General features: G+C 48.5%; 1 protein-coding gene across 1 annotated transcript; it reads right to left on the reverse strand.

The window, feature by feature from the left end:
• Window positions 1–613: 613 nt before the first annotated feature.
• Window positions 614–27,202, reverse strand: DGAT2 (diacylglycerol O-acyltransferase 2). Its single transcript, XM_076328491.1, has 8 exons — window positions 27,072–27,202; window positions 18,534–18,653; window positions 16,514–16,621; window positions 15,570–15,640; window positions 8,508–8,712; window positions 4,231–4,405; window positions 2,859–3,061; window positions 614–2,037 (listed from the first exon to the last, which is right to left on the reverse strand). Exons 1-8 carry the CDS (start codon window positions 27,109–27,111, stop codon window positions 1,883–1,885), a joined length of 1,077 nt encoding a protein of 358 aa, XP_076184606.1. The 5' UTR covers window positions 27,112–27,202; the 3' UTR covers window positions 614–1,882.
• Between the last annotated feature and the right edge of the window lie 289 nt (window positions 27,203–27,491).

Genomic DNA, 27,491 nt, shown 5'->3' on the forward strand with positions numbered 1-27,491 from the left:
GAAGGGGAAAGAATAAGTTTAGCTTTCATGTTGAAGGGCAGCAGTGTCAGCCTGTGAAAGTCAGCCAGCATTGATGGACCACTTCCATGGCTCATAGGCCAGCCCCAGCCCAACAGGTTAAACCCTTACTTGTTACGAGAAGAGCCCACGTGAACTTCACTGCGGTGTGTGCTATTTCTTGGAGCACTTTGCACCTCCAGTGGTGGAAGGCTAGGGGGCTCCGACAGGAGCTGGAAGGATTTCCTCAGCTGCGGACCGGGGATGCAGTCCAGCTCTTCGTGTGCTAGGCAGCAACAAAACCCAAAGTAATTTGCTGAAAGGAGCAACAGGACATGAAATTCCTGAATCTGCTCAGTAAAGGAGGTCCATGGATGTAGGCTGCCTTAGCTCCTTATACACTAACAGGCAAAACCCCACCCTAAAACCACAAAGATTTGCTTACCCTATCCTGGGTGTCCCATGCAGGGACACCACAGATTAGTGTGCGTCTGCTTTTGGACAGACAGACCAGTTTTCTCCCCATAAAAGCCAAGGCACAGCTGCCATTGCACAAACAATTGCTATAACATGAACCCAGCCCCGTGCCACTGCAACAGAGACCAAAGCAACCCACTATTTTTGCCCAAGTTTATTTCTAGAAATTTGTACAAAAATTGATGCTCTGTAATACAATAGTCTATCAAATATGACAGATGAACATTTGTCTTTAGAGGCAAGATTCCAGGAATGTGAAGTATCGTCCTCTTGCGTGGAAGAAAGGCACATTTTGGAGCTCAAAATACACTCGACCATTGAAAAGGCAGGTCAGACATGCAAGTAGTGCAATGTTTCAGGTTTATATGTATAAACACGTTGTACTCTGAAGAAATCTCACTACAAGCAGTGTTAACATCCACGTAAACATTTTATAAACACTTTAAAAAGTCACTCACTTTAGATCCTATGCGTGAAAAGGCTACTCCTTTACATTCACTGGACAGAATATTTAAAAGCCATATTTGGGCAGAAGTTACTCCTAGCTTTCCCCAAATGCTTTTGGGATCCAAAACACTTTCATGAATAGTCCCACTGCATTTACCCCTACAGGCTACCCTAAGGGTCTGCAACACCGGGGCCACGTGATTGCACCATCCCACCGCTCCTAGAACTTGTCCTTGGAGTTTTGTGGCTATGAAGGAGTCCCATATTTCCAGCTACGTGCCTCTGTGCAAGCAGCACCTGGGACAGACCTGCTTCTAAAACGACATTCAAAATACAAGCGGTGAAATTCCAGCCACCAAAGTATCCCCCACACTGTATGGATCGAGGTCCACCAGACTCACAGCCTTTCGTTTCCTGCGCTGCACGCAGTAGGAGCCACACCAGGGGATTTGGCAGCCTGTTTGTGCTTTCAGAAAGGGTTTTTCCAATGCAGAAATGCCCTTCTGCTACATAAGCATGTCTCAACATGCCTCTTGTGCAACACTCCTGTAATACCGCCATCCCGGTCAAATCAACCTGCTGCTTTTCTGACTGAAAACCAGATGGATCCTACTCTCCCAAAATAGCTTGTGCTAGTGGGTACAGTAGCTGTAGGAATGCTTCTAATCCATCGCTGTCAATCCAACAGCATTATATAGCAGATTACAAAGGCAATCATTTCCCCCATCCAAATCCTCACAGCAATGGGGAGTTGTGCTTTTTTGGATAGAAAGACGTTTGTAATGGGATTTATCCAATGTAAAGCCTTTTTTTATTTTTAAAAGTGGTCTAGCAACACTTTAAACACTTTCTTTGAAAGACACATACACCCACACATGCTTTCAAGTACACGATGACAGCTTGGACTGCTGGAGAAGATGTGTTGATTCTGAGAGAAGGAGGTGCTGCTGAGCCAGTCCCTTCAGTTGACTTCCAAGACCTCAGTCTCTGGCAGGCCAAATTTGCTCTTATACTTGTCAAAGAGTTTGATCAGGGAGTCCACATATATGCTGTGGTAGAAGTCCACTTCCCTCTGGGATGGGTTATCGATTTTGGGGATGGTGATGGGCTCCCCAACTGATAAAAAGAGGGAAAGATCCACATGTTAGGTTGAATGCTCCTGTACAGCCTGGAGATTTGTCCTCTATGGCCACAACTATGGTAGCTCAGCATGTCCACCCTGGCATCGCACAGCTTGCCATTATAGCAGAGGTTTGCCTGATTCCTCCCAGTTTTGCTAGGCTCTGAAGCACGCACAGCTGTCCCACCGCCAGGGCCCTCATCACATCTGCAGCGATACCCAGACCCATTTTAGCCACACAAATGCCAGCAGTGCAGAGCCTCTACCGTGCAAGGTGGTTGGAAAGTCCCACTTGCTTCTGTTTACAGCGGAGTGGTAAATCCCTCCTCAACTAACAGAAGCAAGACTAAAAGCTGCAGTTCTTGTGTATTCCCCTATACACACTGCAAAAGCAAAGCAGCACTTTTTTCTCTCCCTCAAAGCTGTGCTGCTTTGGGTTGGAAGACTCAAAGGCTAATTTTAGGGTTGGCTTTAAGATTCAGCTACCAGACAGCATCACACTGCCAGTCCTAGGAGTAGGAGGGACAGGCTGCTTCCGACTTTAGCCATCCAAGACCAGAGAAGGTAGCAGCTACAGCATTTTTTCCCCTTTTTTTGAGCTCACTTGCAAAACTGGCTGGCAGTAGAGCGTGATGGGAGGCTTGTAGCCCATGGAAACTATTCTAGCTCATTCTCAGCTGTGCTAGAAGGTTTTATATAGAAGGGAAAAGAGTTTTATAGTCAAGAGTCCAAGACCAAGCTAGAGTAGGGGTATGGCATAGATTCAAGTATTCTGCTACCTAGTGAAGCACCTAGCGTGTTTATACCAAGGCCTTACCGACAGTAGTGATGGGCTTGGAGTAAGGTAACAACCCCCAGGTGTTGGAGGAGAAGAGGCCACGGCCATGAAAGATGCATGGAGCGAAGCCAATGTGCTTCTGAAACTTCTTCTGAACCCATCTTCCCCAGGAACCCTCCTCGAAGATCACCTGCTTGTACACTTCATTCTCCCCAAAGGAGTAGACAGGAACCAAGTCCGCACTAGAAAGAGGGAAAGATGTTAGGACCCTGCACCCCTGGTCTGCAGTCAATACTACAGCACCACACCCACTGCCACGTACTCTTTCAGGCTGCACATTTGCAGATTTTATTGGCCAGAGCTTTGTTTGCAGCACAAGGCACTGACATAAGTCAGCCAGACTTGACGTGATATAGTAGATATACTTTCAAGGCATGCAAGAGAATTGTACTGGCAATGGGCCCATGAAACACTACCCAGTCAGGCATTGAATATGCTTCCATATATTCTCATCTCTGATTTTTGATGGACATCCCGTTTCAGACACATGGGATCCCTGGAGATCACAGGGGCTGCATAGGTGATGCCCCATGCAGGTTACTGACACCTGCCTCTCCTTGTCCTGGAAGCCTCCTGCTGGTCTAGGCATCTTCCTACGCCTGTGCCCTGCTTCAGGGGCAGAATCATAGAATCATTGAGGTTGGAAAAGACCTCTAAGATCATCGAGTCCAACCGTCAACCCAACACCACCAGGCCCACTAAACCATGTCCCTCAGCACCTCATCTACACGTCTTTTAAATACCTCCAGGGATGGGGACTCCACCACTTCCCTGGGCAGCCTGTCCCAATCTTTAACCACTCTTTCAGTACAGAAATTTTTCCTCACGTCCAATCTAAACCTCCCCTGGCACAACTTGAGGCCGTTTCCTCTCGTCCTATCACTTGTTACTTGGGAGAAGAGACCGACCCCACCTCGCTACAACCTCCTTTCAGAGAGTTGTAGAGAGCGATGAGGTCTCCCCTCAGCCTCCTTTTCTCCAGGCTGAACAACCCCAGTTCCCTCAGCCGCTCCTCAGCAGACTTGTTCTCCAGACCCCTCACCAGCCTCGTTGCCCTTCTCTGGACACGCTCCAGCACCTCGACGTCCTTCTTGTAGTGAGGGGCCCAAAACTGAACACAGTATTCGAGATGCGGCCTCACCAGTGCTGAGTACAGGGGCACGATCACTTCCCTGAAGTGATCCCCAGAAGCCAGAGGACAGGCTCATGTGTCTGATGCTCTGGGCATACATCCACACAACACAGCAAGACTGCAGAAAGGAGAATCCACCCAAGACATCAGCTGCCTCAGGGGATAAGAGCACCTTTCATATGCTAGCAGTACTGCTCTAGCATTGAGGTCACCTCTTACCCGTGCCGTAAAGCCAGTTTCACAAATCCTTTCCGGTTTTTCAGTGTCACAGAGTTCTTCCCTGGGGTGCAGTTCAGGGACTCCGCTGCCCCTCCGACCACGATGATGATGGCATTGCCACTGCCATTCTTGGACAAGATGTAGTCTATGCTGTCACGGTTCACAGGACATATACCTGCATATCCAAGAGACAGACATAAGCATCAAGCTGCAAGATTAAGATGATCCTGAAGACACCAGCCATACTTGTAGCAAAAAGTTTGTGCCTTGATCTCAAGGTGAGTTGTCCAACTTCCCTGTGGTCATAGAGGATTGGGCATATTATCAGGCAACCCGTTCCTCAGCTAAACAAGCACTTAATAGACCTGGATAGCACTAGACTTGGTCACAGACAAGTTTTACCAACACCATCTCTCAAAAAGTTGCCTTAACACAAAAGACTTCAGCAAGGATTTTCTTCTGCTCTTAGTGATGCCAAAGGCAATTGTTTAAGACATCCTCCCTCTGTTGAAGATGATCTTAAGTATTACTGAATCTTTAGGTTATGAAATAATCAACTATAAGAACATTTTGATTCTAATAAGTTAGCCCCTATGGTAGCGTTATGTATAGGATGCTGTGTTACTTATTATTTGAGGCTGTGTTGCTTGAAGTCCCTATTCCCTATTCTCTGGACTCTCCAGACCATAACCAGAGCCCCTGGGTTCTATTGTATAGGGGATGAGTTATTTGACAACCTGGCAAGGTAGATATCTAGCTGGCCAACTTGGCAACAAAACCTACTTTTAAGGTGTCCTGAAGTGAACTGTCCTCATTATAATACTAAAAAACACACCCACAGGTCAAGAAGACCCCTGCCCAGGTGAAGACCCTTCCCCTGCGCAAGCGTAGTAACAGAAGAGAATGACATAACCGATATTATAATTATATGTAAATCACTAACCAATCATTGTAACTGGGAGTGTACTACCTTATAATTTTTGTGTATAAATGTAACGGTGATCTAGCCTTAGGTGTGCTTGATTTGTGGAAATTCCACCTTGCACCCAGCGCTGCAATAAAGAATGCCTGCTTTCTAAAACTCCAAATTGAGTCTTAGAGAGTTCTTCATCTGCCGATTTACGGTAACACCTCCAAATAAAGGTTGCAGTCGGAGCTGGTTTATCCTTAGGGGAGAAGCAAAGCAATTGTGTTATTTTGATGCATGAGAGTCTGAATTTGACCAGTTCCTCAGCAAAACCAGGTAGTGGAATAGATCTTCCTTTAGGAGGCTGGTTTAGTGCTAAAAACCAAGTAAGTCTGCAGGCCTTCCAGAAGCAGATCTATTATGGATTAATTTAAAAAATAGTTTTTCTGAACTAACATCTCAAGCTCTTGCATGGTGAGAGTGCAATCCTTCGCTCTCCTGGGAAGGAAGAGATGTATGGGACAGAGTGCTTAGGTAAGTCCATAGTCTGAGATGAGTGTCTGGGAAGGTCTTTCTCTCTACCCCACACTGGAAGGGGCAGGACCGTACTACCAGTCACAGCACTCCAGCTTTAGACAGAGCACTGGCCACTTTTCTCGGTCAGCAATGTCTAAAGCCAGCTGGATGGCCTTTACTTCTGCAAAGTGGCTCGATTCACCTTCTCCTTCAGCAGTTTCTACAACTTGTTGCATAGGACTCCATACAACAGCTTTCCACCTCCGATGCTTTCCCACAAGATGACAGGACCCATCATAAAGGGTCCTGACCCAATCCCTGCTCCAAAGCATCAGGCCCCACTCCAGGGATCTTACCATTCAGCTCAATGGAAGAGGCACCTTTTAATTTCTACTCTATTGCTCTAAAAATGCAAAGAAGTTTGATCCTCTGCTCCTGAAACTCATGCTTTTATCCTACAGTTATTGTCAGAGCTTGCTCATGCCTCACATTTTTGGCCAGGATAAGCCAAGAAGTGAGATGCCATCATTTACATTCCCATCCACACGTCTGAGCTGTGCCGAGTACTTAAGGTCATTGCACTAGGAAGGGCAGTATTACACAATTTAATTTTAGAAGCTGATTCTGCACATTTCATAGTAGTCATCACTTAAACCAAGAACTAAATGATGAATGGGTCCCACAGGATTATACAGGGCAAGTCTGCAAGCCTTCATGTGTATGCGGGCATCAAGGTCACCACCTTATCCCAGCTCCAGACGACAGGGGAGCAGACCTCACTTGAGACAGATCAGCTGGATTTGAAGATGAAAAACTCATTTCTTTCAGCACAGCTACGTCTCTCCCTGACCGTGTTTCCTTTGAAAGGCTCAGGCTATGCTTGCTGCTCCGTAGGACAGACAGAAGCCTTCGTGCTTCTCCCATTCTCCACACCAAGGCTCACTCGCTATGACTACACAGCCCTGGCCGTTTAACACTTGTTAGCAGAAGATTACTACTGCCCACAGCACTGAAATCCTTCCTCCAGAAAATGCAATGAGACATGCAGACAAGTGGCAATTGCTGAATTGTGCTCTTTAGCACCTTTACACAGTATATAGAATTTTCTGGCCATCTCCTCATGCCTTAGAGGATCCCTGCTGTAGCTCTAATCTCTAGTAGGCTATGAAACATTGTTATATGCAACAGTTGGTTCTAAACCAACGAAGTATGTGTATTGGTACAGTAATATTTGTTAGGATTTCACTTGAAATGGTTCATCCACAAAACAAAGGATTGAGGGAACTATCAGGGAACATCATTCCAAGTGATGTTAAAGCCTTTGCAGTGACACCTTAAGTTCCACTATAGGAAAGTGAAGACAAATTATGGCTTTCAGAAAGTTAACTCTGTCCAAGAGCTCACACCTATAGTCTTGCTTAAATCCTAAGTACAGAGGAAGCAGAATTTCCCACTGATTTACCTGTAATGCTCAGGGATAGCCAAGCCAGCCCTGTCAGCAATAATCTTGCTCATGTCTACTCCCACCTTCCTTCCAAAAAGAGGGAAGCAGCTCTGGCTGGCTCCAAGATTTATCTACCAGTCATCTTGAGCAGATTGAACATGTTTTTTTTTAAATATAGAGGCTGATGCTGCGTGGAAACTTAAGCAACACATGAACTAAGTTTACAGACACGGTAGACTGGAAAGCCGATCCCAGCTTCTCGGGTACTGCTGTCTTGTGGAATTCCCAAATTATGGGAATTACAGACTTCATACAGCAACTTCCATCTGGTGCAAGAAGATAGAAACCAGCTTGAAATACTGCCCTTCCTAGGCAGGGACAAACCCCTTTTCTGCACCGGATCCAGTTAAGTTTTCCTCTCGCTCACCAAATTAAGGCAGTAATCTTGGAAACAGTCAAACCTAGTGAGTCAGAGCCAAGTACAGCTACTCCTACCCTCTCCCCAGCCACGAGTCAAGATTCAGCCAAAATACTATATTGATACCTGTTTTAAAGTCATTTATTGGTGAATCTGTGCCAGGAACAGCAAACAGGATACTGGACCGTTCAATTCGTGGTCTTTAAACGTTACTCCCTCATCTCTACCTAACCGACGGGCATCCTCACTCTGAAAAGGAAGCTCAGGCCGTGCAAGAACACCGTTTCTTGAGGTTGCCAACACTGCTTCCTCTGCCCAGTCATAACCTACAAACCCTCCGTCATTAAAATACTGCAATCCATTAGAACAGACCTATTAATGTCATTCAGCAAACTTATATCACTGCCTATTCCCTGTGACCCATCTTTTCAGGGAAGGGGCGCTTCTGAATAGATGAAACAACGCAATACCCCAGACTCTTTACTACTGGCAGGCACCTAAAAATGTGGTTGGGTGAAGAGGGCATCTGTCATCACCGTAAGACCTAGATGCGTGGCAGCTCATGTGGTAACGAGCCCAGGAGCAGAGCTAGCCGTGGTATTCACATTTCAAAAGCTAATGAATACTTTATATTTTTCAGTTAGCATGACTTCTTCATCTACCAGTACCTCCTAATGATAGCTAGGACAACTTGCTCCCATGTCTCCATCTTCCTCACCCACAACTACAGATGCCAGATATCTTTACTATGCCTTTGGACAAGAGTATCCTTGAGTTAAGGATGAATGCAGAGGAGCAGCCGTCTCCGCAGCCCAAGCTAGTCACATTTATTCACAGCTTCTCCTTGACAACTATATGAAAGCAATGTTTGTGTGATGCTACCAGAGAGACGTGGTTACGTGAGCTTCTGCCACATCTTTTCACTTGAAAGAGGGGAAGACAGCTCAGAGGCAACAGCATGAGTAGGAGGAACAAAGTGCTCTTGCACTTACCGCCAGACATTAAGTAGTCCCTCAAAATGGGCATCCTGAAGTTCCCAGCCAGGGTAGCAAGGTACGGTCGGATGCCAGGGAATTTCTGGCTGACACCCGTGGCCTCGGTGCTGAAGTTGCAAAAGGCACCCAAGCCCATGATGCCATGAGGATGGTACCCAAAAATGTAATTCCTGGTGGTCAGCAGATTGTGGGTTTTAACCAGCTAGGAAAGAAAAGAGTGAGCTCACATGAAGACAGATATTTTCAGGTAATAAGAAAAAAAAAATGGAGAAAAGAAGTCAGAGTCCCCAGCTTTTGTCTCTCTTCCCACCAGGGAGAACAGCCTAAGAGCCAAAGTATGGACTATCCTGGATTCAGAGGCTGCGGTAAGAGCAGGCACTTAGACTTCAATTCCCCAAGCAGAGGGAGCCCAATGAACAGGCTGATCTTACACACAAGACGACTGCCAGCCAAGCAGGAATAGGGTTTGGGTTGCCGTAGCCTGTGCCCTTTGTTTCTCTACTCCTCCCAAAGGTATTCTTGCAAGCCTCTTGCCCAAACCAACCAAGTTCTTCATGGCCCTGTAGCCACAGCTACGCCTCCTTCCAGGCCCTCTCTCAGCACATTAGTGGCTCGCGTCCCAGTATGAGGAGGGGGAAAAAAAAATAAAAATCAGTGTCCCATAACAGAAGCAAGTTTGCTTAATACCTGAAAAAAGACCCAACCACTTAATATGCCTGCTGGCCGCCCTCCAAGAGGGAAAATGTGCAGAAGGGTGGCTTACACTGGAAACTAGCCCTCCTTTCAAGAGGTTTTGCTCTGGCCTACATACCAAAGGGCCAACAAGACACCTCAAGCCATCCACAGCAGTGCTCCGATTTCTGCAGGACGTGCTCCAGGAACCGTGATCGTATTGGTTTGGGGTTGTGCGATATTCCCAACCATTTACTCATCTGTTTGCACAGCATGGACACTCCAAAGCTGTCTTAGCCATGCACAGCACAACCCATGCCCTGGTACCACTACTGCCAGCGGATTTTCTTGATGCTGTAAGTAGCAGCAGCGTCCCATGCATCAGAGCATGTTCCCCTGGCAGTACACAGGCGGTCGGAGTAAGCATACAACAGGACTGCTGCATCGCCCTACAGAAGTAGGGATCAAATTTAATTTTTTTCAGGCCGCAACGGTGCGAGTTTTTGCTGACTGCAACACCCCAGCAGCTCTCAGACCAGGACAGGACCTACAAGCCCCAGTTGCACCTTCAGCATGAGGTGTTAAACAGCTGCACCCCATCCCTCAAATTGTATACGCAAAGGTCACTGTGTCAGCTCCTATAGGAAAAAGCGCATGTTTCCAAGACGTCACACCAGCATTACATACCCCGCCGTCTTGGCCAAGAAGTGCTTTGGCAGTAAGCGAGCGAGTCCGTTTTGTTGAATCATGCTACAGGGAGCTGAAGTGCCATTGCGACACACTGAAGCAGCGTGCCCAGAAATTCGATTCCCTCCTCCCCACGTTCCCACCACTGTCTCTGGATGAGTCTACAGCACTTGTGCTATTTAAGACAGCAGCTGCAATACACGCATGACACAGCAGCAGGTTAAGCAAGTTGATTACCCCTCTCCACGCTTTCCTCTAGCTTTGAGGTCACGTAGGGCTCCGGGAAGCATGTGCAGATGCTTGTTGCGGCAGCTCTGTAGAGCCCCATGGCCTGTGTCACACCAAGTCATCCTTTCTCCCCTTCCCTTTCTTGCCCAATTAGTAGATGACTTTGCTTTGACTCCTCAGGGTGGGAGGGCTGTCCCTTGACCAGTTAGGACAAACAGGGCTCCCAGACTACAGACTGGAAACCACTCTCCAGGAAAGACTGGAGGGGGAAAAAAAAGCAATGATGTGGTAAGCCACCCCTCCATCTGTCAGCTCTTGCTCAGTTGTAGGAGATGCTCGAGGCTTGGTGGCTACAGACACACATGGCTTGGTTGGACGAGTGGCAGACACTCCTCCTTAGAGCTCTTGTCAGAGCAGGGTGGTGGTTTCCAGGCTCCAAGCCTCATCCCTCACCTGCACCAAGCACAGCTGCTTTAAAAGGAAGCCGGTTGAAACGGAGGGTTTGTCCTTGTCGCTCTGGAGCGTGAGGCATTTGTGAGCTGAGCTTGGCAGAGCCACACATCTGCTCTCATACAGAAAACATGCGGTTCTCCTGCTGCCAGCCGTGGCAAGCACCCTGCTCCAGCCCCTCCACCACGTGCAAGGACACCCAGTTCCCAGTGGAGCCCGTTGCTTGCATACCTTGTACGAGCCCCAGCCAAGCTGCGGCCTTATCGCTCTGTGTTTGCTTTCCAAGACCTCCCGTTATGGAGGCATAGGGTTGGTGACACCCACCGCGCTCACCCACACCACTTGCACAAGTCGTGCAGGCGCAAGGCAAGGGGTATGCAGGGAACCAACTCACCTGCACACCCCACCCACGGCAAGGCAGGAGGGGAATATCTGAGCAGCACTGGAGACTCATTGAGGATCAGATGCTCACAACGGGGATTTACAGGTCTGAGAGTCAGCCCGGCATTCATATATACGCGCTTTTCCCCAGTTTGTGCCATGCAGGCTGCCACTGCCCTCCACACGTTGTCCCGCAACAGATGGGTTCACAGAAGGTGAACGTGTCTTCCTCCACCCAAGCCAAGCCAGGGCAACCAAAGACTGCCAGGCATCAGACAGGTTTGTGCACTTATCTGCAAGTGGTGCAGGTCTTAGAGCTGCTAATGCATAAACTCAGCCCAGGGTCTGGCCTGCCAACACCAAAGGCAGAGCCTTCATGTCTCCCTAAATTTAATCTAGAAGCAGGAGTTTTTGAAGTGCTGTAATCACTTATTTCTAGTCTCAAGCAAGACTGAAGCTTTCCTTAGGAGGCTGATCACTCACTACTAGTTTTCTTGCGCCTTTCCCCTTGACAAGCAAATACTGAGCTGCTGGGCTGCCTTATCAGGTTGGCCTAAGGAATTGCTGTAGCTGTCATTTGACAACGCTTTTGCAACTCTTTTCTGAACCTCCAACAGGTTTTCCCTTTTGCCTTCAGGGTCTTCTCCAGTCCCACACAGCCCTCGGCTCCTTGAGGCCTCGGTGTTCCCATGATGAGACAGGAGCAGCGTGTCCTTGCTGCATCCCAGCTGGATGATTGCAGTGCTGGGCCTGAAGCTGGACCTTCACCCCACTGCATGAACACGCCTGTTTCCCAGCTGCTGTCTGAGACCAAACCTGTTTCAATGGGAGCAAAGGTCCACCCATCTGCTCTAGTAATAACAGACTTCTTTAAACAGATCTAAGCCTGCCTACAAAAGCAATAAAGCAGTGCAATTACAGTAAAAACTAGTGTTAACATTTCAGTGCCAGATACGCCCGAAGAACAGTATTGCCAATTTTATTTGTAGGAACAGGATGAGTAAGTAGCACATTCAAGTGCGGAGAAAGGGGACTGCAGAGACACTGCTGCTCAGCACCAGGAGCCAGCAAAGAGCAGGGTGAAAATGAGTGGTCTACGTGGGTGCTCAGCCTACCTGCAAGCTGAGCAGCACGGTGACCACAGAAGCATGCAGAAAGCAGAAAATCAGAGCTCATCCTGCAGGATCCAAGCAGCAGGAGTGAGCGTATAAGCTTGCAAAACACCAAACAACTGCAATTAGTAGCATCACACCCAGAGGCACAATGGAAGAAATTATCTCACCTTCCCAGCAATGCAGGCCAGGACCTGAAGACCCCTCTAGGCTCTCAGTATTGCCACTACACTACATCACACATAGGAAGCAAAAGCCTCCATTTCCATTCTGTAAGTCATCTACAACAACAACTAAGAAGCAGCTTTTCCAGGCAGCCAGCCAAGCCACACAGTGCAAGACAAACACTGCAAAAAAAGTCACTGTCTTGCAACAGTCCCTGCTCTGGCACACGGCTGACCCTCCCATCTCAGCAGGAGACTGAGAACATCTCACAGCACACATCTGAAATGCTCGCTCCTTGACAAAGGTGAGCCAAAGGTCTGCAAGCCCTTGCTATCTGAAGTGCTATTGCCTATGGAGATAAGCAGTAGCTGTGCTCGCATGCTCAGGTGATGGCTTCTTTACCTGAACAAGACTTTAGATTGTGGCACTCCCAACGTGACATCCTCAGGTCAGGAGGATGTGCTCGGGAGGCTGCTGGGACCTTGCCTGCCTTTGCAGCGGCAGGGTTGAGTCCAGCCAGGCACACAGCACCATGCTCACACCTGCAAGAGCTCAGGCCTTACCTGGCAGTTCAGCACCAGGATTTAGCTCACTGGCAGCTTCCTCAGCTGCTTCATGCACTCTCAGCTTAAAGCACTATTTGCAAGGCCAGCCACTAAGCAGCAAACTTAAGCTTCTAGTGCCCTAAAATAGCTTATTACTGTCAGAGCAGCTGCATGAAGCCCCAGTGAACGTGGACAACCTCTGCTCATGCTGAGGAATTGAACCAGATCCAGGCTGGTTCCCAAATCCACCTGGTATTACAAAACATGACCTGGTATCTCTAGATACAGGTACAATAGTCCTACTGGTGTTTCAGGATGGGAGGCACTGCTGGTGGAGACCAAGCCTAATCATCATAAATATCAGAGCAGAGCCTGCTTCTCATGCAGCTACTCTTGATAAGGCAAGCCTGATGCCAGCAGGTAGAGCTGTGGAGGGATGCAGCAGATCTAGCCACAAGTTCTAACGTACAGCTTTGTCAGAGGTTGATACTGGTGGCGTTTCAGTCTGGCCAGATCCAGCCCGCATCCTCAAGATCGAGCTCACACCAGCTTGGTACGAGGAAACCCTGGCCTTCAGATCTGCAGCCACTGAGGACAGCATACTAAGAGGCCTCCCCTCCAAAGTCTTTAGTGCTACAACTGTCACGCACTGGGAGTCAGCTCCCTAATCCTGGGGAGGTGGCCTTATGATCTTGGGGAAAAAAAGAAATCTGCAAAACTGCTTCCTATTTATTGCCTGGAATAGGAGTAAAACCTGAGCTAATATCCTAATGCAGGTGGTACCTATGGTGCTATGCATGCAGCTAGCACAGCTCTAGGTGCAGTTTGCAAAAACTGAGTTTAGCTTTACAGGTGCCACTGGTGAGATTATCACTGGTGTGATCTGCCCTTGCAGTGCTCAGTGAACACATGGCACAGGATGAGGTGCAGCAGGTGACCGCCCCAACAAACCACGAGCCAGGGAGACAAACCGACCTCTGCTAAGCCATTACACAGACAGTTCAGGATCCAGTTAAGGTGAATTTTGCAGACAGAAGATTTAAACAAGTGGCCATCTCTAGACCAGTCTCCCTCTTGACTGGAGACAGGTAGATAGCTTATCCAAGGAGTTCCCATCCCCTTTAGCAAGTTCAAGCCCAAGCTGTTCCAGTGGTTGGCACCTCTCCTTACAAGAGATAATATTCATGCCCATAACTGCAGACAACCACCTCTAGCACCTCACAGCACCATGATCCCTGTAGCAGCTTTTAACAAACACGCAGCCAGCTGGCTGTTCCCCCATAGCAGGTGCAGGAGTTACCCCACAGCTGTCAACTCTCATCTGCTGCCCTTTGCGTACCATCTACCAGTGGGCTCCGTAAACCTTGCGCAGCTCCACCCCTTCAGTGACAAAGGAATTACAGCCATAAGGGGTTCTCACAAATGGACTGCGGGAGCTAGCAAGTATTCGCCTAGAACAGCAGAGAAGTTCAGTTTATTTACCCGATCTTGTCTCCAAACCTACTTGAACAACCCACCTGTTTGACAAGCTTTAATATCTACAGCAGATCTGACTCGCATGGCTGGTGCGGAGCACGTTTCCATGAAGACAGGGAAAGGAGAGGTGAAACAAGGGGACCAGCCATTACTGGTGACCCTCTTGAATCAAGTCCCCAGGAGAAACTAGCCCATTTTAGCCTTCAGCAATATCAAGAAGGCAGGGTTTATTGCAGTACTGAGGACTTGGTACTAGAGGACAACCTATCTGAGACCCTTCAACACTAGAGCATGCTCTGTTCTCCATTAGCTACGAGTCCTGGGTTGACCAGCCACTTGCAGCCTGTGCAGTTGTAGTGTATTTTTCCACGTACACCTACATTTGCCAAGAATTACCTGTTAACAGCAGCAAGAATGTGGCAAGAGAGTTCACCAGCAGCATGTTCAGGCACCCGGAGAGTTCGAGTGACTTTGCAAAGGAGGAATCCAGTCTACGCCACTTTGGCTTCCTCCTGGAATTGGATTCCCTACTGCCTTCTGAGGCTGGACTATCTTAGGGCAGGGTGGTTCATCAAAAGCCATGGCAAGGTCCCTGCCTTTTGCTCAGGCTGAATAAAACTTGCCAACAGCCTTACATAATAGTCCTTTCAGCTGCGTGTCCTTCCAAAGAGGATCGAGTTCCCTCCTAGCTGAATTTGGCCCCTGCTCCCTTCCAAGTCCTTCAGCTAATTCTGCAGTCCCCAGAGCAGACTGGCAGCCCCGTCCTCTGTCTGCAAGACATCTGAACTAGCAGGGAAGATACAAGCAGAAGGTGCGCAAGTTAAAAGCTGGAGAACTGGAGCTATTCCCACTGCTGGAAACCCCCCTTCCCCAAAGCAGCTAGACTTCAGAGCCGATTTCACCGCTCCCTGTGAAGTGGTAGGACTTTTGGTGCACAGGGTTCGCAGCTAAATACACTGCTGCCCTAGGGCGTAACTGGAAAACAGACCAAAACTGAGCTAGATTTACAAGGGAGGAACAGAGGTAGGGCTCGGCACAACACAGGACTGCTGCAGCACAGAAGAGAAGTTGGAGAGACGAACAGGGCAGACTGCCTCAAGAAGTCTGGTGATAAGACCATCAGGAGCAGCAGCTTCTACAAATCATGATACCATCACTGGTGATGCATTTCAGATTTTATAGCCACAGCTGCTCCAAACAGTAGTAGGCAATGGTAAGTAAGCCAGATCCTGCTTACGGTTCATGGATAGACTAGTGTAGGCACAACATCATCTCCACAGCAGTTATTACAAGTCAGTCTAAAACAGTTAAGTCCCAATGCATAGTGTTAAACTGTTACTCACTCTTATTGGAAAATAATCCCTGAAGTACCTCCATATAGCCCAGTTTCTCACCCATTGAGATCTTCTTCCACCTGAAGAGAAAAAGAAATCATCATGTTTTTAGAGCTCTTTCCACATGGGTGCCCACCAAGAAGCCTAGAGGACTCCAGATAGTTTGCTGTCTCACTAGAGGAATCAACAATTTCATTCCTCTAAGTGGGACACCTGCATCTTTCACTAAAATCCGGTGAAACCATCCATGCTCAGCACTTCAGGGTACTTCAAGCTAATTAAGGCCTGACTACAAATTCAGGGTAGGGTCCGACTTGATAATCTGTTGTAGTTGGGCAATGAACAATTCAAGCTAGAAACAGCTCGATGTTAACCTCAGATTCATCCGTTGGGAAAGGCCAAGATCCTGGATGATTTCAGTGGTCTTGAAGCAATGGAGAATTGCGCTAATCTGGCTGCGAAAGGAGTTGCCATCAAAGCTTGTTGCCATTGCTGTAGTGGGTTCTCAGAGCTGGTTTCTACGGGGTGTTCTCTGAAATAAGGTTTTCTGCTTTATTCACAGCAACACTGACTCCGTAGGGGAGCCACATCTTAATAGTCACGCCATAATCTGAACCTTGCGAGAGCTGGAGAGGACAGCAAGATCTTGAATCTTTACGTAGATCTTTCTGACCTACAGGAAGAGCCTAAGCCTTATAAATATGTTGCTAAAAGCCAGCAATGGCACGATATTAGTGAATGTTATCTTGTATTACCCTCAGCATCAATAAAACCTGCAGTCACTGCTTATGCCGAGGGCTGACATTTGTATGCTTCACTGAATAATGCTTTTGGTCAGTGATTCAGCCAAGTCCCACTAAGAAGGGAAGTCACCCATTATAAGGAAGTGCTTTGTTGTCCAAATATGAGGACAGAGACACTTAAACAGCAAGGATCTATGCTGCAATATTTACCTTTCTTTGGTGTATTCCAGTCAAATACCAGCCAGGCTAAATATAGAGCAGCAATCGCCCAGCAATCTGTGCACAGTATGTACATGAGGATTAAAGTGCAAGCAACACCTGGATAGGTCCAAGAAAGAGAAGAAAACAAGGTTGCATCAGGTTTTGGTCTGCATTTACACTTGCGTTAAGAGCCCCTTGCCTTTTGACCCTTCTATACTGAAGTCTTAGTCTCAATCTGATGTCATTAATCCTCAATCAAATCGGATTTAGCTAAAAACCCCTTATGTAGGACTGAAACAGCTTCCTCCAAAGCTACCTGCTTTGAAGTACCTCAACCTACCCTTCATGGTTTCTCCAGGTCTCTTCTGTAATATCTCCAGGTAGGGCAGCTGCTTCACCAGGCAAGAGCAAGACTTCATGAGCATCAAGATTGCTTTGTGGCCCACACCAAGGGGGTTTCTTCTGCAGCTACACATGTCTTCCACTCGTTAAACCAGCTCTATGCCAGCCATCCCACCAGGGTGCCAGAGGTCCCACCCACAAATGATGTTGCCATTTTAGCACAAACTAAACTGGGAAGGAACAGCGAGACCTGCTTGACTGACTGAAATCAGCATCTTTCTCCAGTTTAATTATCAACAATACTATGGAGCAGAGCAGCCTGAGGCTTCACATTCCCGTCGACACGCCAGAGGGACGGGATGCCATCCAGAGGGACCTGGACAGGCTCCAGAAGTGGGCCCCTGTGAACCTCATGAGGTTGAACAAGGTCAAGTGCAAGGTCCTGCAACCTGGGTCGGGGCAACCCCCGGTATCAGTACAGGCTGGGGGATGAAGGGATGGAGAGCAGCCCTGCCGAGAAGGACTTGGGGGTACTGGGGGATGAAAAGCTGGACATGAGCCGGCAATGTGCGCTTGCAGCCCAGAAGGCCAATCCTATCCTGGGCTGCATCCAAAGCAGCGTGGCCAGCAGGTCGAGGGAGGGGATTCTGCCCCTCTCCTCTGCTCTGGTGAGACCCCCCTGGAGCACTGCGTCCAGCTCTGGAGCCCTCAGCATAAGAAAGACACGGACCTGTTGGAGCGGGTCCAGAGGAGGGTCACAAAAATGATCAGGGGGCTGGAACACCTCTGCTATGGAGAAAGGCTGAGAGAGTTGGGGTTGTTCAGCCTGGAGAAGAGAAGGCTCCAGGGAGACCTTATTGCAGCCTATCAGTACTTAAAGGGGGCCTACAGGAAAGATGGGGGCAGACTTTTTAGCAGGGCCTGTTGCGACAGGACAAGGGGGGATGGCTTTAAACTAAAACAGGGTAGATTTAGACTAGATCTAAGGAAGAAATGTTTTACGCTGAGGGTGGTGAGACACTGGCCCAGGTTGCCCAGAGAGGTGGTGGATGCCCCATCCCTGGAAACATTCCAGGTCAGGCTGGACGGGGCTCTGAGCAACCTGATCTAGTTGAAGATGTCCCTGCCCACAGCAGGGGGGTTGGACTAGATGAGCTTTAGAGGTCCCTTCCAAGCCAAACTATTCTATGATTCACATGACAGAAGCACCCAGAGACAAACAGTCTTTGCTGTTTTACTGGTGTAACACAAACATTTCTTGCCCATCTCTGGCACCTCTTGGAAGGAGACCAAGCCAAGAGGAAGGCACTCCTGTTGCAATCAATTGCATCAGTTACCAATTGCTTCTAAGAAATTTCTTCTCTGTGGACATTCCCATGAGTAAGGCAGGTGAGAGATTTCCAATTGCTTCGGTCTTATTTGTATGGTAGACACAGACATGAGCTAAACACCAAACACCAGTAGGTCTTTCCATAGCTCCTATGTTTTTCTAGAGCCAGGTAAAGTCATTTATTGCCAAAATGTCAAAATGTGCAAGTGTGCTTTATAATATCCACACACCCCAGGAACTGTCCTGCTGCAGTGCACATCCAGTAATTAATGCTTATGTAAAATTAACATTTTGCATTAAAATCTTCCAGAATGAAGAAAAAAAAAGCTTTGCTTTCGGCCAAAAGGGGTTACTTACCCATGATAAGGAAAGTGAGAACCCATTGCAGCACAGAGATGATCTGGAGTTGTTTCTCTACTTTGGATTTAGATAGCCAGAACAAATCCTGCAGAGCAGAAAGAATGCTCGATCCTGTGCCTAAGGAAAAAAAAAATAGAAATAAAGTTACATTTGCACACTGAGCAAAGATTTTCCTTTCAGAGAAATGGTTTTAAATCAATGTTCGTGCAGTTTGTTTTTACAGCAAGGCTTGTCAAAGGCTAATATTTCCCATGGAGTTTCGGCATCCCTGAAGGGGAAGGGTTGCCATCTGCAAACATCCAGCTCTTTGGGGGATGCTGGAGGGGACTGGTGGGTAACGTCAGTTCCCGCCTGAGCAAGCCTCTGTTCACTTGACCGTAAAAGTGCAGAGGACGTTAACACGTGGTCCTAACACACCCCCCCCGGCTTCAAACTGCCAATTCCTGGAAGCGGTGTTTGATAACAGGGAAACCCATGAGCTCGCCGTAAGGTAAAGATGAGCTGTCCCAAACCACAGGCAAGCACACGCCAGGCTGTGGTCTGCACTGCTGCTCATCCACCCTTCACCGGGTCACCTCGCACAGCTCCCAGGTGCGTGTCCGAGGAAAGCTCTGCACTCCGGCCTTACGCAGCACAGCCTGAGGGCTGGTTGAACAACACCTCAACCCACCACCCCAGGGATCCACAGCTCCAAGGGTAAGGAAAAACCATCACAGTGTTTCTAAAGTAATAAATGAGGAAGGAAGGAAGGAGTTGAAAGCCACCCTTAGAAGCTTAAGCTATTCAAGTGGGGAGAGACCCAAGTAAAATACTGAAGTGAAAGGCTTGATTTCTATATGAGGAACCACTCACTGCAGCATTTGCTGGTACGCTCCACAACCTCAAGAAAGAAGCACTTGCAAGTGCATTTTCCATCACTTCTCTTCATTGCTTTATTTCACAAGCACCATAACAACTGGCTAAAATGCAAATCAAGCTGCTGGCCTATGAACAAACCGGGAGGTGTGTTTACATATTTCCTTTTCTGTTTGAGGATCAGCCTGTTATTAGAAGGGATGCGATGCTGCTAAGCAGCTATTATTGAATGAGGTCAGTCCTTGCTGTTGCTGGCAAGACGTGACACTGCTAGTGGTGATACCATTGCAAGTGCTCATGCTTAGTCGAATGAAAGTCTGATGGAGAAGAGCCTCTTCTCTAGATATAGGCAGGTACTAGAGTTTTGGTAGTTTCCACAAAGCAGGTTTCACTAATGCATCCTTTAAATATGCAAAGCACCTTTGCAGTCTTTACTAGCTCTTGCCCTTGCTGATAGTCTAGGCAATAGGATTAACGCACAGCAGCTGCACCTGCAGAACTGTTTATTAGTTTTGCAGCTTCTTTGCTGCCCCTCTTTAAATGCCATTTAATGTTAAGCCGGTGCATGGTCCCTAGGACCGACAGCTACACGCCTTCCTGAGCATTTCTGCTAGTAAAGAACATCAGCCAGGAGCCAAACCAGACCCTGCAGCCTAAATCTAGAGCCAGCCCACCCAGCCTAGACCCTTGGCTCTGCTTAGTCTATGTTGAATGAACAATCCTCACAATGGGTTGGGCATTAACTACTCCAAGCAGAACAAGTTTTGGTCAAGGATAGATCATGATAGATCATAGCACATCCAAAGCAGCGTGGCCAGCAGGTCAAGGGAGGGGATTCTGCCCCTCTGCTCTGCTGAGACCCCCCTGGAGCACTGCGTCCAGCTCTGGAGCCCTCAGCATAAGACAGACACGGACCTGTTGGAGCGGGTCCAGAGGAGGGTCACAAAAATGATCAGGGGGCTGGAACAGCTCTGCTATGGAGAAAGGCTGAGAGAGTTGGGGTTGTTCAGCCTGGAGAAGAGAAGGCTGCGGGGAGACCTTACTGCAGCCTGTCAGTACTTAAAGGGGGCTGATAAAAAAGATGGGGGCAAACACTTTAGCAGGGCCTGTTGCGACAGGACAAGGGGGAATAGCTTTAAACTAAAAGAGGGGAGATTTAGATTGGACATAAGGAAGAAATGTTTTACGCTGAGGGTGGTGAAACACTGGCCCAGGTTGCCCAGAGAGGTGGTGGATGCCCCATCCCTGGAAACATTCCAGGTCAGGCTGGACGGGGCTCTGAGCAACCTGATCTAGTGGAAGATGTCCTTGCCCACAGCAGGGGGGTTGGACTAGATGACCTTTAGAGGTCCCTTCCAACCCAAACCATTCTGTGATTCTATGTCACTGCAACTGCCGGTAAACTGAAACCTACAGCCCTAATCCAGTCTGAAGCAGCAGCTCAAGTTGAAGGCAGGTCTTCGCAAGATAAGAGTGAATTCAGCAAGTACTATGTTAATACTCTAAGCATCTCTCCAGTTTCTGAGAGGAGACAGGACAACATGCTGATGAGTTAAACCACCACTGATTTGGAACACTGGAGTACCTAAGCAGGAAGAGTCAGAAATCCCGTGCTGCAGCTCTTCACATTTGACAGTAAATGCCCGAATTTGGGGTGAGTGATAAACTCCACCCCATTTTTTTAAAGCCTCTGAGTCACCTGACCAAGGGTAAGAGAAATCTGTCCTTCCTGCTGAGGGGCCACAGCCTAAGGGCAGCCTCTACTGTAGCAGAAACTTGCTGTCCCAAAAACCTGGTTTACAAAATTGCACATGGACAGACCTCACGCGGCCTGAGGACTGCTAGATACTAGTTTAAAGGAAGCTTTTAGCAATAGTGGTGTCACTGGCCATATCTCTATGCCCTCAAAATAAGCCAACAGTCTTAGAGATTATTTGTGATCCATAATAAAAGTCCAGCCCCATGTAATTTATCCTTCCAGCACCTGTAGTTACACTAGAAAAACATCTTTGGATTGATGAATCCAACACTCCAGCCTTGGATCAGCTAAATCCCCAACCTCTTCCCCAAAGAGAACAACTGTTTAACCCTCCAGATGAGAATTTGTACTTCAGCATTTTCTAGATGCTTTAACAAATCGTAGGCATTGCTAGCCCTGTAAATAGACCAGTATTGGGTAGCACAAGTCAACCTGTCAACTTGTTTCCCAAACTGCCTTAAGCTTTTTTTGTGGCAACGTTCAACTCTTGCAGACAGAGGGAAGGCCCAGGTTTGGCAGGCAGCTCTGAGCAGACAGCTGAGCACCTGCCCTTGGACAAGTGGTGTCCTGGGTCAGTTATTTGCTGAAAGCAAAAACATCCTTCACAGAGATCAAGATTCCCAACACCCGAAAAGCCAGTAGTTACCATGGGCTGAATAATCTTAACATTTAATTCCCAGTTAAGGACACAAAAGAAGTCCAGTGGCAACGGAAAGGACTGTGGGAAAGGGCAGAGGTGTCACCTGGCAAGTGCATCTGCCTGTGCATGGTCTACCTTTGCACCCACAGCCTGCACACTCCAGACAGACCCAGAGCATCAACTGCAGGCTGGGCAATTACAGATTTTAGTGCTGAGACAGCCATTTCCAGCCAGTCCTGAGCTTGCTGTTCATCATGTCAGACCGTGCATTCAACCCTCCGTGCAAGCCTTGCCTTTCTCCTTCAGCTGTAGTAGCCAGGAGGCATTTTTGGGAAGACCCTCCATGCTCTGGAGAACCAGGCCAGTTACTGGTGACAGAGCAGAAGGGCTTTGACAAGTCAACAGAAATGCTTTTTTGGGGGGGACTCAGCCACAACAATAACCCGACGCTGATACTGGGTTCAGTTCTTTAAAGAAAACCCTTCCTTTTAAGGGCTCACCTGTGGGCCCACACCAAGCATCGTTCACGTATTAAAAACCTAAAGGAGAATTAAGCATAGGAAAGGCAATTTCGCTAACTTTCAGGGAATACATTAGCCTAATAGCCAAGTTTAATAAGGCCCATTAGACATACCTACGATTAACTTTGAGGCGAAGGATACTGCACACCCCAGCCTTTGGTACCCATTTGTATCAGTCTTTTCTCAAGGAAATACTCTGAATCCTGGAGAAACACAAGCCTCCTTCTACTGCTGAAGACAGTTGCTTGTCACGTGCTGCCCACCCAGCGCAGCCCCTGCAGTGTTTTCCAGTTGCTCGGTTTTCCGGGGCACCTGTTCCAGAACTGGACAGCCTGGCTGTTTGGGGTCACAGCCTTCGCAACCCATGTCTACACAGTAGAGATCTTAGCAACAGCTTTCCTGGTCTGAGATGAGATCCTGAGCGCCTCAGCTCACACTGCAGCTCATGCCCTGGAGTATTGATGGGATACCGCCTGCACTAAGCCATGCGTGGCTCTCAAGGATGCAACTTGCCAAGACAGAGAGGGACTTCTCCAGGAGACCTCACTGCTGCTCAGTGATAGCAGCCATCTGCAGCCTTCCAAGGAAGCTCAGTGACATTAGCCAGCTGTCCCCCAACTGGCGATGGGCTTAGTACACTATTTTAACTCCAGCAGCCATCAGAGTCAAGCGCAAGAGATGCTACCAAGGAGATCCTGTGATCAATGAAGGGTTTGACCAAGCATCTGACTCACGCCTGCAACAGACTCAGCTAGGGACAGCATCTGGTGCGCTTCCAGCACAGTTTATTTCAGATAAAGTGCTCAAACACCATGATTTACCCAGGCAGGCCCAAAGGTCCCAGAAGAGGAAGGAAACGGGACTTCACATTTGGACACCAGAAAACCCAATCCGCAGCACTTAATTAAAAAGCAGTCAAATAAATTAGCTGAGAGGAAGCACAAGTGTTACAGACAGTTAAAAATACACTGAAAGCTTGTTAAAGCCAAGCTTCATCCGCTACCTTTTCGAGACAATTAGCGTATTAATTCTTGGCCAAGAATTATACTGCATCACACAGCTTATTTAGATGAAAACCGAATTAGATGTAGCATAGCTAAGCCCCTCCAAAGCATAAGGTGCAAATGGACCTTTTGAGCTACGTATTTGGCAGAGAAGCTGACACTGGAGGCATAACAAAACTAGATTAAACAGACCAATACTAGGATACTTGTGAGGACCCAGCCTCCCAGCCAAGAGCAGGAGTCTGCATGGCAAGCTGCTACATTAAATGTGACATCTGTAAAACCCCTTGAGCAACCCAAGTTACTCTGTGCCTAGCTTTACTCAGATGCCCTAGCCGGAGTGCACAAGCTCTCTCCACTTCCAGCTTTGTTAGTGTACTAGATAGCGGATCATTTGTTAGAGAATAACTCATTACCAGTGTGGGGTATAGTTATCCTGCCCTGTACACGGCTGTATAGCAGTTTGCTCATGCCCCAGGAGACTACTTAATAATCCCGTATTATCTGCAGTAAAGAATGCCTACGACTGGAGGTCAACAACATAGTTAACAGGGACATGGGACAACAACATTTATTTCAGCCCCCTTAGAAAGGAGCTGGGATTCTGCTTAGCAAATAAACAAATTTGTTATGACATTTATCTTGTGGTAGATCTGCATTTACCCACAGCGCTGAACTTGGCCTTCGGCCTCAACGGTCACAGCTGTATGTGGGTTAAAGAGAGGTAACCATGAGGGTAGACCCACCAGTCAACAATTTTAGATTTAAGTCAGCAAGACTTAATAGCTCTAGGGGAACCATCTTACTATATCTCATCGGTGTGCCCAGGGGAGGAGTGTAGGAGCTCTAAAAGAAGGGCTCAGTCATAAGCAAGCCCAGACCACACCTCCCAGGCAGTTTTGTCAAGAGGAGACACTACAACACAGCTAGCAGTGATGCCGTACTCCCGACACAGGAGCCCCCACGTCCCCCGCAAAGCAGAAGTGAGGTCTGCCAAACCTCAGGTGCGGCATAATATTAACTCCAAGGTAAAGCCGAGTGAAATCATCTTCCTCGCCCCAAACTATTCTACAATTTTGTCGCACGTTGCGAAAGTTCAATATTGCCTCAAGCTTTTAGCCACAGTCCAGCCAAAACAAAGGAGAGAAGGAGCTTCTGTAAGATGAAACGAGATGAGAAAAGAGACTTCAAAGGACAGCCCTTAAATGCTCTGACCACGCCAGCACCCTTCCTCGGGAGCGTGGAGCACCTCCTTGCTGCTCTGCCAAACACAAGGAGGAGAGCACCCGGACAGCCTACGGCCAAAACGGGTCAGGTCAAGATGAGGAGACAACAACCCTTCCTACCCAACCAAAGTGTCTCAAAGCATCATCCAATCCTAGGCATCGGTCCAAGGTCTGCTCTGATTTTTGCAATGCTGGGTTGGTGTCCAAGGAAGCTCCCCTGCATACGCACAGGGATGGATAGAGAGGCAGATGCCTGCACCTTTTCTTTTTTTTTGCTTGTTTTCAAATAGGATCAGACTTTCAGCCAAATTCAGCCAAATTCACAAGCACTGGGACAAAGCCAGACGCCAGGCAAACAAGACTTTAGTCTCCTTTAGGAGACTAAAGGACAGTATGAGCCATTCAGACTCTCACCCCACAACAGTCAGCCCTTTGCACAGGCAAGATACTTGGAAAAGACTGTCGGGGAGGTAGAAAAGCCTAGTGGGTCTGTTCTAAATATCCCATGTAGTGGGGGAAGTTATCTGACATGACCAAGCAGCATGTGAGGTCCCGTGCATGACCACCACCGGCGATGCACCACATCGCCCCTGCCCATCTTTGATCTGCAGGGTCCCACGTCATCATCCCCAAAGCCCAGACCGAGTCTGAGCTCCTCTGGCAGGCACCCGGCTTTTGCTTTGAACAGGCAGGCTCTGAAGCTGGTCCTGCATTTTGTTGCCCGTGACAGGCTATGGAACTGGCAAGGGGTTGCGTTGGTGGATGCTGCAGTCGCCAAGGCAACATCTCCCGTCTCCCCAGGCAGAAGCACATGAAGAAATGAGTAAGGAAGCACAAATATCACTGCAGGACCCCCACGAGGTGCCTCAGAGGAAAACTGACCTGAGGAGAGTTAAGACAGCTTTCCATCGCTAAGCAGGATTATCTAGAGATGAGGCCAATCACTGTCCCTAAACCACACTCCATTTTGAATTATGCACGTGTCCTAGATCCATTCTTAACATGTCAGCACCAACAAGGTGGCCACTGAGGTCTCGGGTCAGCCCTACATATTTTATAGGTCTCCTGAATGATTTATTCTCTGTACTTGGCTTACAGTTAACTCTCAATTTAATAGTTCACATGCTGTTAATTTAAATGACCTCTCTCAACTCAAAACATCGCTTGGCATCTCGCTAGCTGTACAAACAAGCCAATGTACTTTAAGGACCGGAGCTGAGCGTGGGAAACGCATGCAGATCTCTTCCCCAATCGGTTCACAACCGATCCTATAGATCCATCCAGTATCGGCAGGTGCCACGTCTTTCTGACAGAGATGAGCACCAGCAGCTCTACATGCAGGACTGGGCAGGACACTGTGCGAAAGCAAGAGCTTAGGGGTTCATTCACCAGGTTCAGGTCCTCTTAGCTCTGCTAAAGATTTGCTTAATCAACAAGCCATTTCACAGGTCGCTTCATCCCAGGAGGAATTATCAGTTTGCTTTTTCAGGGCAGAAAGCCTTTTGCAACACAGACAGAGCGATCACTCAAGGACCCTCCACAAGGCACAGGGTAAGTTGTTGTCCAAGTGCATTTTCCTGCCAAACCCCTACTGTTTGCAAGTCCTGACACCGCTCTAGACAAGCGCCCTTGCAGGAAGGCTCTATCACGCAAATATTTAGACTTGAATTGATTCCTGCGAGATCCCTAGAGCTGATTTTACAAGCACGCAAGGGAGCTTGCAGTTTGGGATTTCCCATATTGTCTCTCCAACACCTTTAACCTACATGTTTCAGCCTGCAGCAGGAAGCTTTCAGTGTCTGCAGCAGCTCTGCCCGTGATGGGTGTCAGCCACAGACACCCAACCTGCTCCTCTTGCCGAGGAAGTGACTTGCCAGCACAGAAGGTTGTAAAAGCGAACTCTTTGCTGTACTTCCTAACATAAAACCTTGCTTTCGCACTGAATCTTCAACTTCCCATTACGAAGCAACAATAAATAGCAATGCTTTTTTTTCTTCCCCTGTTGATGGAGGTGGGGGGAACGCAATGTTACAAAACAGGGCTGCAAACAGTGAATTTTACCAGTCACGCAGTGTTAATAAAACTATTATACTTTCCTTCCTACCATCACAAGGTGGGGGGGGGAGGGGAAGGCTCATTTTTTAAGCAAATGCCACACCCCCACATTTTGCCAGGGTGCAAACTTTCTTAGATAAACCAGAGCCGTTTGCAACAGCTCCAGGAAAGCAGCCGGACCCTCCAAGCTCGCTAAAAAGCAAAACCTTGCACGGAGAGCTCTAATCCTCACCCCTGAGAAAAGCTGCGGCCAGCCTCCCCGCCATTGCGTACTGCTTTTCCCCGTCCTTCCCCCTCTTAAACAATCACTCCTGCAGGCAGGAGGGAAAAGGGGAATGTAATAAATGAAGCTGAGCGTTTCGGTGCTGCTTCCACCCCACCCTGCACCTTGTACCGCCGGGATGCTGCTCCCCCACCGCAGCATCCTCCCGGTGCCGGGACCCGCCTCTAACCCCCACCCCACCCCTCCCGGTACCTCGCAGCACCCCGGAGTAGGCAGCGATGATGGTCTTCATTGCGGAGGGGTGGTCAGGTCCCGGCCAGGGCCATGGGATGGAGAAAGGCACCCGGCTCCGCAGCCCCGGTGCAGCCGGCGAGTGGGAGAAGCACCGGCCCCGCATCCCTATATAGCCCCGGGAGGAGGAGGAGGGGGAGGAGGAGGAGGAGGAGGAGGAGGAGGAGGGGGGCGGGGAGGGGCGGGCACCGGCGGGACGCCTGGGTCCCTCAGCCCGCGGGGTGGGGGCGAAGCTCTTGGCCCCGGTGATGCAGCTTGCTGCATGGGATGGGGATTTTTTTTTTTGGGGGGGGGTGGGGGGAGGGAGGGCAAGGCAGGGGGGGCACCCACGCACCCTCTGCAAGGTGTTTCCCTCCCTCTTTTGTCCTTCCCCCCATTGCA

This window comes from Aptenodytes patagonicus, chromosome 1 (assembly GCF_965638725.1).
Source record: "Aptenodytes patagonicus chromosome 1, bAptPat1.pri.cur, whole genome shotgun sequence".
Classification (NCBI taxonomy): domain Eukaryota; kingdom Metazoa; phylum Chordata; class Aves; order Sphenisciformes; family Spheniscidae; genus Aptenodytes; species Aptenodytes patagonicus.